This window comes from Lemur catta, chromosome 4, assembly GCF_020740605.2.
Source record: "Lemur catta isolate mLemCat1 chromosome 4, mLemCat1.pri, whole genome shotgun sequence".
Classification (NCBI taxonomy): Eukaryota; Metazoa; Chordata; class Mammalia; order Primates; family Lemuridae; genus Lemur; species Lemur catta.
Window position 1 is genome coordinate 48,373,966 of NC_059131.1, and position 13,892 is coordinate 48,387,857.

At 32.9% G+C, this 13,892-nt stretch overlaps 1 protein-coding gene across 8 annotated transcripts in view; it reads left to right on the top strand.

The window, feature by feature from the left end:
- EHBP1 (EH domain binding protein 1) overlaps window positions 1–13,892 on the top strand; it is a 323,665-nt gene that overhangs the window by 268,873 nt on the left and 40,900 nt on the right. For 5 of the 8 annotated variants that reach the window (XM_045549702.1, XM_045549701.1, XM_045549707.1 and 2 more), the window contains 5 exons: window positions 1,881–1,988; window positions 4,856–4,980; window positions 7,486–7,624; window positions 7,797–7,903; window positions 10,581–10,704. In XM_045549702.1, the coding sequence (XP_045405658.1) occupies window positions 1,881–1,988; window positions 4,856–4,980; window positions 7,486–7,624; window positions 7,797–7,903; window positions 10,581–10,704 (603 nt within the window). The remainder of the gene's footprint in view (window positions 1–1,880; window positions 1,989–4,855; window positions 4,981–7,485; window positions 7,625–7,796; window positions 7,904–10,580; window positions 10,705–13,892) is intronic. The other 3 variants (XM_045549705.1, XM_045549704.1, XM_045549706.1) reach the window with 1 other exon arrangement.

The window sequence follows — 13,892 nt, forward strand, 5'->3', positions numbered from 1 at the left end:
TTGTACCTTCACCCTAGATATATCAGTAGTAATCAGTGGAGGCTGATTGGCAGCAACAAAGTACTGTACTAGATCCCTAAAAACTGTTAATAGTAAAATGTCTCAAAATGACACAGGATAATGCTGAAGAAGTGTTCTGAACACCTTTTTTAGCACTCAGGAAATATTTGTGAATCAATTTGTTAAACTACAAAATTATTTTGAGAAGAATTTATCAGGACAGTGAAGTTGAACATGCTCACTTTTATGAAATTAGTCAAATAGTTGTGCTAAGCAGAGTTAATTAGAAAAGATTTCCTGGCCGGACGCGGTGGCTCACGCCTGTAATCCTAGCACTCTGGGAGGCCGAGGCGGGTGGATCGCTTGAGGTCAGGAGTTCAAGACCAGCCTGAGCAAGATCGAGACCCTGTCTCTACTAAAAATAGAAAGAAATTATCTGGCCAACTAAAATATATATAGAAAAAAAAAAATAGCCAGGCATGGTGGCGCATGCCTGTAGTCCCAGCTACTCGGGAGGCTGAGGCAGTAGGATCGCTTAAGCCCAGGAGTTTGAGGTTGCTGTGAGCTAGGCTGACGCCACGGCACTCACTCTACCCCAGGCAACAAAGCAAGACTCTGTCTTAAAAAAAAAATAAAATAAATAAATAAATAGAAAAGATTTCCTAACTGATTATACTTAAATAATGTAGCCAAATATAATGCCTTAGCTATTTCTTTGAAAGCATTTAAAAACTTTTATATCTCTGTGCTTTTTACCCCAGGAGGGCATTTCTCAATCTTATTTCTTTGTTGTTTTCTTCTAAATGGCTTATATAGTAATGGGAAGTCCTCAATAAATGTAAATTATTGTTATCAATATTAATGCTCATAGTAAGTATTTATTTAAATTAAACCTAAAGTTGTAAAGTTTCAGAAAAGGAACAAATGTTTGCCCAATAAAAAAATGAATTGCAGAGTAGTAGGAGTATTCCTCAACTTCCAGGGCTAAACAGCTATTTCTCCAAAAGATACATTGCCTGTCAACAACAGAATTTAAAGCTAAACCTCTAACAGGCAAATCAAATTATTGCTGTGCCTTTTCAAATGAATAGAATTCAAAATTACTTAACCAATTCCATCACTAGGATTTGTAGACAGAAAATATATACTAGAAATCTTTAATGTCAAAACATTGACTCCATTAATTATGACCTAAAACATTTTAATAGGGATATAAAAAATAATGTAAGACTTCCTCATTCCTATATATTTAATTTTGAGTAATAATTTTCCCAGCTTCGTCTTTTCCAAATGTAATATCTTAGTTGTTTCTGAAACTTCCATTGTGTAAAGGTACTGCACATTCTAGTCTCACTCTTAATCTATCCCTTATGCCTTTATGATAATATTTCATTAATAGCTCAAAAGCACTCAAGCTTTCATAAAAATAACTTAAACATAGCTGCAAGTTTATAAGGAATGCTGTGTTTCTTTATGCATTTATATCTAATAAATGATAAAAATGTGAAATTTAGAAATATTATTTAATGACTTTTCACCAAACCAACTTTATTTTTGTGTGCCTTTATTGGAGATTATTAATAGATTACACTTTAAAATACAGGGACTCAGTGAACTCAGTGATTCAGAGACAGCTTGTGGGAAATTATCAAAACCTTTGCATCTGCTTTGATGTGATAATTCATCTTTGACATATGAATGTAAAATATAAATGTTAATCCAATAGTGAAAAGTGACGTAAAACTGATTTCTTAACTTGCTTATCTGTGTCAGACCCAAGTTTAAATAACTATCATTAAAATACTGGTTTTTCTTCTTTAGTGTTTTGCACAAATGATATATAAATAATATACTAACATTATTGCTACATGTTCCTACAGATGAAAATGATAATATTGAGATAGATACTAACGAGGAGATTCCTGAAGGCTTTGTTGTAGGAGGTGGAGATGAACTTACTAACTTAGAAAATGACCTTGATACTCCCGGTAATTTCAAATTATAAATGTTTCGTGTCCTGCTGCATGGCAAACTTTATGGTTATATTTTTATTATCTCATCAACAATAATAATAAGTTCTTTCTGTAGTTTTATTGCATCTTATGCTGTCACAAATCATTTAGCTAAATCCACCTTCCATCAGCTTTATGTTATTTTGCTTTAGGTTGAATGTTCAAATTTTAATAACATTGGAATAGCAAATTGTAGTTTGTGTTCTTTTATTACTAAGATTCACTATCGTATTTTATGTTATATGAGGCAACTTACAGGCATTCGGTAATTGGTTCCCTTCTCAGCTTAAATATTTTGGTGTGGTGTTGTAAGATATATGTGAAGTAACTATGGAATTCTCCAAATGTAAATCTAAACCATGAATCAGATTTTCTGATTTAATTTAGAATTGATAGTCTTAGTTGTAATATTATTTTGCAAATTTTGTGCTTTAAATATTGAAATATTGTGTTAATAAATTATTTTATGCATACTTAACTGATTATAAGAAGACACTTTGAAAACTACTTACATAGGCTACTATTAAATTTATCTTATGTCTTATATCAATAAATCAGTAAACCACATTGGCAATTAGCCTTTGTAAGTTCTTGTTTAAAATATAAAGATATTTTAATATGTGAGTGTTCCATATGCGTTGCCTTTATAAGCCAGCAACAAGTAGCAATCCAAAGCTTTGTATACACAAAGGGTTCCATAAATGTTTAGTGAATTGAATTCTTACAGCAATAAAAAGTCTTTGGTGATCTCTTTAGATTTAAAGGTAAGGAGTCAAAGTCCCTAATATTTACCTTTTCCTGTAAAAAAGCTAAAGGTAATGAGAGCAGGAATTCTTTTTCCCATCTCTGGCATGCCCCTGCAATGCTAACCTGCTTTGTTTCTTCCTCTGTTTGAAATCATGCTATTACTTCTCCAAGAAACAGTAGACAAGGGTCTTCTCGACTATAAAGAACACCCAAGAAAACCCATGCTCTTTTGCCAATAGCTCCTTCATGGCCCAGTGTTAAATTATACTGTTGCTAGGTAGAGGTCAGTATGTTTATAATTGTGCAAATCTTGCATCTTAAATTCAGCTGATTAGTAATAAATAAATATTAATATATATATAAGATATATATATAATTGTGCAAGTCCAAGAGAATGCTGATATTTAAGGAAGATTTTTAAATGTTTCACCAAAAATTAGAACAACATTTTACTTCTTTCTGTTTAAAATACTGTAAAACTTCGGTAGGTTTGGTTATTCTTTTTGAAAAGATTTTTGTTGTTGCTTATCCTCCGATACTCACCCCCCACAACCACCATCAAAGGCTTTATCAGAAACCAATAAAATCCTTTTGCTGCTGAGGACATCCACAAATACAGAATTGAAGCCTTAACATTCAATTTATGGAAGTATAAAATCGGTGACAATAAGTGATGCATATATCCTAATTTTACAGTAGGTTATAAAGATAGGAAAAATGCATTTAATAGGTAAAGTAAGGGTAATTTTCTAGTTTTAGCTGTAGCAACTTTATGGACTACTTCAAAGATCGGTTAATTGTAGTCCTCACAGACTTGACTCTTGTCCTTTTTAAAAATTCTCTTCCTACTTTATGTATGCCAAAAAAGAAAACACATCTCAGTCTTTCTGTTTGGAGTTAACTAATATTAATAAATTGTTTATACCTCTCAAGCATGCCAGTAAGTGTTGGTATGTGAGTAGACAGGTTTCCCAATTCAGATTTATGTTTTATTTTGTGACAGTAAGAAATAGAAATGCAAACTGGAATCTCAAAGCACATAGAATATATTCTGATTTTTATCCTTGCTTTATTTTTCCCAAAATTCTTTTTTTAATATGTATATAAAAGTCATAATGTTTTAATAATAAATTGTTTAATCTCTATCTTGATTTGACCATAGTTCATCAGATATTGTTTAAAAGAGAAGCCTGGCAATATAAACTGACCAATTTGCATGAAAGTAATGATAATAGCATTTATTAAGAGTCATAATTAGAAAAGTTATTAATCTTTATGAAGAATGTAATTCACCAAATGGTGGGCAAGTCTGTTATAAACATTTTATTAAAGACTTGATTTGTGTGAATTTAAGTAGAATTAATTGTATTTCCACTCATTCTAAACTATTTCGCTATTAAATATTAATGTACTTGCTAAAAATAATTTGAAATCGTTTATTTTTAAAGTTACAGCCATATTTTATTTATTTTAAATTTCTATTCATATTTAATACATTCTAAAAGGTATTTGTAAACATATAGCCTGTTTCAATGCTGGGTATATATGGACACACATAAACATTAGATTCTAACGTTATGTACATGACTGAGATCATGTTAGTACTTGTTTTAATATGGCATATTTATAAATTTAATATACTAAAATATTTGAAATTATAAAATATAATTTAGAATGAAAGGTATCTCTTCTAAGTATCTAGTTTGTTGTAATAACTTGTTTTATTATGTATAACCTATGTAGTACTTATATAAATATATACATCACACAGAGGCTTAGGTTTTCAGGTAAGCATAGCTAATATTAACTATAGTTATAACTGAGTTGTCTTTAGGTATGTAGACTATATTCTTTACGGGGAATGATTTGGGGAAATTATGTATATATATATATATATATATATAGAGAGAGAGAGAGAGAGAGAGAGAGAGAGAGTTCTGCATGGGTCTAATCTGAAATGTTACTTCGTAACCCTAATGTCCTTTTCTTCTTTCTTTTAAAATATAGTAATATTTTTATGATGTCACCTAAAATTGATAGCCTACATATCTAAATACATCTCACTTCGTTATTCATGGTATTTACATATTTAACAGAACAAAACAATAAGTTGGTGGACTTGAAATTGAAGAAGCTCCTAGAAGCTCAGCCACAGGTGGCAAATTCACTCCCTAGTGCTGCCCAGAAAGCTGTGACTGAGATCTCAGAGCAAGAAATTAAGGTAAATCTTACTTGTTAAACTTTTGGCTCAATATTTATATATTCTAGTTTCTACTGGCACTTGATAATCCTAAAAACAATTTCTTACCAAGTTCTTCACAGTAAGATTCAGGTTTTATTAAACAGCCAATAAATTAAGTATCATTATGGTAATCAGTATTCATACACTGTTTTTCAGGGAAACTACTACTTTAAATTGCTATTTTGAGTATAAGTACAGGGTATATAGAAACTATTCTTGAATTCTATATGTATGTATATTTTGCTAAGAAGAATATTGCTAAGTGAATTCTAGCATATTTTTCCATCATGAACTAGCATTTATATTATTTATAAGAATCATCACACCTGAAGATGGATGATAATGTGACTGAATATAAATGTTTAAGATAACTTCCATGTGTGTTGTGCCACTTTGTATCTTACCTTGTGTAGCATTTTAGCCAGAATGCCACATTTTAAGAATATTATTATTGTTAATACACTATATTATCCCCACGTATGTTTCTCCCCTTTTCGTCACAGTGTATCATTAATATTTCCATAGCTTAAGGGCACTTCCAGTCCTGTGTAACTTTTCACCCACCTGCGGACTATGGAGACTGCCCTGCTGACTGAAAGGATTTCCTTCCCCTGACACAGAGATGCTTTGAAGTCCCAAAACAATGACTTTCATTGCTTTTCCCGTATATTGTCAGTTTCTATAAATTGGTGATGAAAGTGTGTGGCAGCACCAGAGGACTTTTGGTCTCTATCTTTGAACAAAAGGAAGGCTGGATCAGGTCTGATTTTTTGCGTTCAATTTAGCTTTCTGCAGTGGATTTAATGCAGAATGAAGCTGGCCTAAGAATAATACAATGGATTGAAAAGGCTAACTGAATTAGTGGGTTTAGAGGAATACATTTGTAAAGTGGCAGAAGTCCCTAGTCATAAAAAGATTTCTTAAGATGGGATTTGCTGGCTAATTGCACTGATATTTTAGCATGTTGCCAGGCCTGAAAAAATTTAGCCATGTTTGTTTATTTTGATAAAGACTTGAGTTTTAGACTATGGGATAGTTGTTATGATAACAATAGAACTCACACTTTTTTTAGGGGAAAAAAGTCAAAATTGTTCCTATCCTAACTATATGACTAGGATATTATAAGCATGATATCAATGGTAAATATATTAGATAACTTTTTAAAAAATTAAAATAGAAATATTTTCATTATTATGGTTTATTTAGTCATCTATATAGATGAAATTGGTTTTGCTTTCCAAAAAGCTTTTATGTAGTAATTTTTAAAGTTATTCCAAAAAAAGGTATGCTTTAAACAGCTTGCCTTTATAGGCACCCTTTTAGTTAAGATTTTGAAAATGGTATTTACAAAGAACATATAGAGTCCATCTGTTCTCTTGAAGCTTTCAGCATTGATTTGGGTTTTTATTTTTTTTAATAAAATGCAGTTTACACATTTATAAATGAGGCATTCTGTGTTTGTGGAAAAGGATAAACTGTTACCTTCCCTTGAGGATTCTGTATCCCAGGCCTCCTTGAGGCTAGAGAATAGGCCATTGGAGGGCTCCCTCATTACTGATTGTCTCAATGCAGAGGAAGGGCAAAGTCTTGGTAGCTTTTGATAACCAGTTTCAGCATTCAGCAGGCTTAGCTATTAGTCATGCATCTTAGCCTTTCCCTATTTACTTTCAAAACACTTAATAAAAATAATAAAAGATTAGGTATAAAATGAAATATTTGTTTGGTACACAGCTCCTCGGTATCTGCAGCTTCCACACACTGCAGTGGTTCAGTCTTCTGGGATATTTCTTGTTGATAGAACCATTTGAATTTGTTACCAGTATTAACATAGGAAGCTCTGGGAAAGATAATTGTAGTTTCCTTAGCTGTAAAGGGCTTACTTACAAAGCTGGCTTTGGAAAGTTATAGCTGATGAAATGCAGTTCAGTGGGGTAGTATTATAATCCTACCTTTTAGCCTTCATCCAGCATTAGTGGTTTATCTCAATGGGCATAAAATTAGAAACTAGTTCTTCTTGTCATACAAGTCTGTGGGATGGTACAGCCCGATGGGGCAGAATAGTGGGGAGAATAGGAGGTAACTTAGCTTTTAAATGATATATATCCATGGACAATGTATATGACCTGAACTTATGTACCCCCATGATGAGCTGCAATAAAAAAAATAAATAAATAAATAAAAAAGAAGTCAGACACACACACAAAAATAAATAAATAAATAAATGATATATATCACTGGAAGAGGACATAAAGGGTATCAAAGTTACCAAGGATTTAAACCATGTGTCCCAAAGTTTTTGATTACAGGCAACAGAACTTGCAGTTGAGCTATTTAGAGTGCTTTAAAATCCTTTTTCTTTCAAAAAGTTTCTAATATTTCTAAAGCAACTTTATCTGAAATCATTAAAAGTTGTCTTACTAACAAGTAATTTCATGTTTATGAAATCAGGACTATCTTACCATGCATGTGTTGTTTTACTTTTAGAATGGCACAGAAGATCTCCGAACTGAGCGATTACAAAAAGCAACAGAACGTTTTAGAAATCCTGTTGTGTTCAGCAAGGATTCTACAGTCAGAAAAACTCAACTTCAGTCTTTCAGTCAATATGTTGAGAATAGACCAGGTAGGAATGCTTTTTAAAATGTTTTCCCATTTTTATGATTTAAAAGTATTTAAATATATATATGTATATGTATATATGTATGTATACATATATACTGATAATGTAAATCCACATTTCAATACACAAATATCAAGCTTTATAATAATTTTACTTGTCTTTCCCCTTTTTTAAGAGATGAAAAGGCAGAGATCAATACAGGAAGATACAAAGAAAGGAAATGAGGAGAAGGCAGCGATAACTGAAACTCAGAGGAAGCCATCAGAAGATGAAGTGCTTAATGTATATTAATTTTTTGTGTGGTTTCATGATTGCTGATAATTCCAAACTGTATGTGGAAATAGTGCCTTTATTTGTTAAAATGAGATGTTAGGTTTTTAAAGATGTCAATCTCCAGTGCATTCAAAGCAGAGTGAGAGGGGTGCACTGTTGAATTAGTCTGCAGTGTGGTGATAATTGTCAGATAAAAAAAAATGAATTTTTCAGAGTTCCACAGCCCCAGCTTCCTTGAGACATTTCCATCAGGGCACTTCCCATAAAGAGATTCCAGTATTGATCTACCGGGAGGATTTTAATTATTACAATAGCAGATACCGCAGAGCCGCAGTTAGAGGGAAAAGTCACATGAGACCTGCTAGAATTTCTCAGCCAACCCATTTTGTTGGCTTGGGTTAATGGGTGTTCAACCTTTCCATTATCCAGATCAGCCGTGAATTACTAGCTGAATGATGTTTGCATTAATATAATATATATGGTAATTTCTTCACTTAATTAACGGGGAGGTTCAGCTCAGTAGGGGTATGGGCTGATCATGTGTAAAATTGATTTGTGAGGGAAATATTTGATAGACCGCAGGGAGAAAGCTGCTTTTGATGGACAGCTGCGGGACAGAAGCAGGAAGAACAAGTTTTAACTTGAATTTTTGTCTGGAAGCACAGCTGTCTTTAATAGTGCTACTTTTTTTATAACCTATAGTTTGTCTAAATATTTTCATTGTTTTTAGTGCTAAGATAGTCTTTGTTGGATTTTAAAATCCTTATAAGTGCACTGAGAATCACCAACTACGTCTTAGGGCTCTAAAAGCTTCTCGTTTTCAGTTGTTCACTTTAGAACACCTGGAAAGGTGTGGCTGGAAAAGAACAGCTCACTGATATATCCTGATGAAGTATTTGGTATAACTTATAGAATACTTGAGTATACTGTGTACTCACACTAGGGAAACCTGATCGTGAAATTTGTTACACTTTTTAACTGAACCAATCAGTAAAAGCAATGAAGTGTATGTATTGATTATCACTTCTGCTTTCTTAGACCTTTGTTATTCATATTGTTTTTGCAAACTGCTGTATTTGTTTTGTCCTTCTGTATGGGAATGAGAAAAGAAAAAGTCCCTTTTGAAAATGGTCTGCTATCTGGCAGATAGGTTAAAAAGGCATTCACCAGATTATTCCAGATTTTGAAGTTAGCATTAGCTTTTATTCTGTTATTACTATTTTTCTATTGCAGTTTGTATTAAGATAGAAGACTATCCATTTTGTATGAATCTTTAAAAAACAGTGATTTTTTTTGATCAAACTATCCTGAGAAATTATCAGTTTTATGATTTCATGAAATATTTCGACTTTAAATTTGTCATCTGCCATGATCAGTTTAATAAGTTAGTATAAATTGAGTTCACATGTAAGTACAAATTATTTACTAGTTCAAAAGGTATATAAGTTATATATATAGTTAGATATGTTTATTGATCATAATTCCAAAATATGCTCATAACTAACATAATTCTTGGTTTTTGTTTATTTAAGGAATATTAAAAGATAATTCCTCATAGCTTCTTAGAGATTAATATGCTTTTAGATAAGTAAGGGATTTGACAGAAGAAGATTGTTCACATTTATTTTGCTGAATAAATAATGGTATAGGGTTTATGATAGTAGTGGTGATGGTGAAAGTAATCCCTTAAGGAGTTCTTCAGTAATTCTCAGCCAATTACGTGTCAGCCCCCAAAATGTCAAAAGATAAACAGGTATTCCAAATGGAGCTATAATTAATCCATTTTTGTAACTCTGCCATAAGTAATAACCCCAATTGTAATGATTTAAATTTGTAATGTGAATGTAAAAATTAAGACTATACTGGCACTTTATAATAGAACTGATATTTCAAATAAAACTTCTAAGGATAATTTTTTTTATCATGAATGGTTGTAAAAAGTAAATTTTCAAATTGAAATCCAAATTTGGCTAAATGGAAGATTAACCAAATCAATATACTAGTTTCATTAGATCCTATGTAGCAAGGTTTGAAACCACCTGTCAGGTTAGAATTCACAGCTACAATAATTTTAGCAATACATCAACAGAATGACATGTTAAAATACAGGAGTCAGCTGGAGGGAAAACTGGAGATATTGCAAGCATCTCTTTTATCATTTTTAAAGTATTTAAAATAATATAGTCACTATGAAAAAAAATTTATCTTTTAAATTTTGTATTTTTATAGAATCTGATTCTCTCAGGATGGATACTTTAAAGATCAATTTCTTAGTAAAACTCCATTTTTGTTATTACACATTTGAATTAAAGGTGTGATTAATATTTGTTTTGATAATCACCAAGGGGAAACTTCTCTTCTATCCTTGTCTATGCTTAAATAACTCTGACTTAACTTTAAGGAAAATTATTTTAATTTAGTGTTAACTTTTTAAATCTGGCAAATCTGGGTGTGAAATTACAAATATAATACTAAACAGCTGAAATGTTCTATATTTACAAAAGTTTGGTGTATATATAATACATACGAAAATTTTTCGAATCAGAGGGAGTTGCTTTTTGGTACTAAGGGTGATACTAAGGGTATATTTGGTTCTCTAGGTAAGTGCTTTACTAAGTGTTTGTAGAAAGGAAAACTGCAACTTACAAGTGATTTTTTTTTTCTTCCTGTTTGTTCTCGTTAACAGAAAGGGTTCAAAGACACCAGTCAGTATGTTGTAGGAGAATTGGCAGCACTAGAGAATGAGCAAAAGCAAATTGACACCCGTGCCGCGCTGGTGGAGAAGCGCCTTCGCTATCTCATGGACACAGGTACGGTGCCCAATTACACTGTAAACAGTTTTGGCAAATTGAGCGTTCACAAACTCTTATAGAGTTTTGGAAGTGTGAATCTTTGAAGCCTGAATGTTCAGCAAAACTGCCTTGAAAATAAAAAGGCTGCGATTTGCAGCCACCTCTCTGGGCCCTGGTGATAAGAGTGCCTTCATGGGAAGTGATAACTCGCCCTGATACCGTGTGAGCCAGCACTATTGAACAGTGTGCTCATCCATGCAGAGTTGGAATACACATCTGTGCCTCATTGATATGCCACTGCTTAAAAAAAAAGTAAGATCTTTACTGTTCTACTGATTCATTGGGAAAAAAAAAAGATTTGGCCAGCTAAAGCCATGTACTGCATGAAACAGAGCACTGTGCATAGGGGATGGCTCCATGGACTAGATCACTGAAATTTGAGAATACTATCTGGTTACTGATGCTCCACAATTTTTTTCAAGAGAACAGGTTTTTAAAAGTCTGTAATACTTTGTGTCACAGTTGCATTTGAAAGGATTAAGGTATATAGCAAGGTTTGTAAAGATGGGTTAGAGCAGCAAGTTAGCTCCTAACCAGAGGGTAGATTGGCATTTAATGCTGATTGCCAGTGGTGATTGAATAGATCTAAGAGCACAATAAGCTATTGGAAAAGAACAGTGTGTGCATGTGTGTTCATTTAAAATACTGCTCTTACAAAAGAATAAAAATGAGAAATAAATTAAAATCATTCATACCAAATTATAAGTTATATAAGAAAAAATGTCAAAAAATAAGAGTGGAAAATCTATTTCTTTAATCTAATTAATTGCTTTAGTTTTATGGCAGTGTTAAAGTAGATTAGCATGATTTAGGATTGGAAAGCTTTCCTGAACTTTTTCTTCTCTGTTTTCCAAAAATATATTTACAATAAAAGAACTCCTCCAAAAATAAGCGTTTATATGGGATATTTGAAAATGAATAGATTAGTGAAATGAGAACATATTAGAAGAAGAAGGAGCCGTAGGCTTTAACTGGCCCAGTGAGTTTCATACTGTGTTCTGTGGAGCCCTAAAGCTTCTTTAGAGGCACCTCAGGGGCTACCAGGACAATAAGGGAGCAGAAAGCAGAAAGACAGGAGGATGCCTTACCTTACTTGAAACAGAGTGTCTCTGAGTTTATTTGTATGAAATAGTGGGCTTAGAAGGGTTCGTTTGAAGAAAAGGTTCTACTGCTTAAAATTGAAAAACAAAAAAAAAGAAAAACCAAAAAACCTTGTGTTAGAAAACCCTAATTCTCTCATTGTACAGGTAAGGAGACAGAGGCGTAGGAAATGCTCAAGGTCATAAGATTACCAAGTGGCAGACCTTGAACTAATTCAGATTACCAGAACCATATCATCCAGGACTCTTGTTGCTACACCAGATTAACTAAGCCATGGTTATCATTCCCCTAAAAAGTTACATGCACACCCAGTCTTGCACTTGTACAGTTGCATGACTTCAGCATGGATCCATAAACAATGTATTATTTTGTAGTTGCATTTTTTCCCTTTGTTTTCCAACGGATTTTGAAAATATTAGCTATGCTAGCTATATTATAAATGAAATTACTAGATAGCATAATTTCTGTAATGCATTTTAAAATTATTTCCTTTAAATTTTTTTTTTTTTTTTTTTTTAAGAGAAGGTATTTGCTATGTCATCCAGGCTGGAATACAATAGCATCATCTTAGCTCACTGCAACTTCCAACTCCTGGGGTCAAGCAATCCTTCTGCCTCAGCCTCTTGAATAGCTGGGACTACAGGCACGCATCACCATGCCTGGCTAATTTTTGTATTTTTTTGTAGATGGGGGTTTGGGGGGGGGGTCTCTTTCTTGCTCAGGCTCATCTCAAATTCCTAGTCTCAAGCAATCCTCTTTACTTGGCCTCCCAAAGTGCTAGGATTGCAGGCGTGAGCCACCATGCCTGGCCCAATTTCCTTTAAATATTTTGAGGAGACAAATTTCTATATATTTTTTTTAAACAAATGGAAGTGAACTATCTTTCCTGATTGTTTGGGGTAAATTAGATATTACTATAGAAGAAATCTTGTGCCACTAGTGAAAAAGCTAGAAATTCTGTTTTCTTTCCTTTAACACTTGGAGCCTGATTTATTGAGGGTTCTAACCACAATAGACTCAATTTCTCCTTCCTACCCCACATATCACTAGTGAAGCTTTGAAACGGCCCTAGTTCAACCATAGATCCTTTATAATCTACAAGATAATCATAGGCTATGGATTGACTCTAGAATCCTTTGGAGATTATTCTGTTCCTTATTCCACAGGACAGAATCTGTTCCTGATTGGGTCTGCTATTGCAGATTTAGACTAAAACTGACTTGGTCCCCCAGCTTGATAAGCTGTGAGAATCGCCCCAGACGATATTGAACCTCCTCCAAATAAAAATGTAACGTTTTTAAGATTTGCCTAAAACATAGTTTAGTATCTGAAGTAAGAGATAATAGGTTAGAAAGTAAAAGCATGTATTTATCCTCTTCCTTTTGGGGTTCCAGTTCATTCCAACTTTTCATTTATTCTAATAGTACCTTTTTCTGGTATATTAGAGATTTCAGTGTGCTTTCTGAATCTCAGCTTTAGAATTAAGCAGAGCAGATAGTATTCATATTCTTTATATGAAGAAACTGAGGCTAAGAGGTTCAGATAAGGGAAATGATTCATTTAAGATGACCTCATTAGCAATGGCAGAGTTAGGGCTTGAACCTGGGTTTTTAGATTTTCTAAGCTCTTGATTTAGTCTTCTTTTCCCACTATACCTTCTTTATAGAACAAGTATGCTTTATCTGCTATTTCGGTTTTTATATACTTATGGATGCTGACTATATTCAATTTTTTTTTACTGATTTGAAATTCACATAATATAAAATTAACCATTTGAATGTGTACAATTCTGCAGTAGTTAGTACATTCTCAGTGTTGTGCAATCACCACTGCTATTTATCTCCAGAAGTTTTTCATCATCCTAAACAGAAATTCTTTTTTTCTTTTTGTTTTCTTTTTTCAATCTGTGTCTTACTAAACAGAAATTCTTTACTCAATAAGCAATAACTCCCCATTTCCTTCTTCCCAGTCCCCTGGGAATCTCTAATCTACTTTCTGCCTTTATGAATTTGTTTTATTCTAGACATTTCATATAAGTGGAGTCA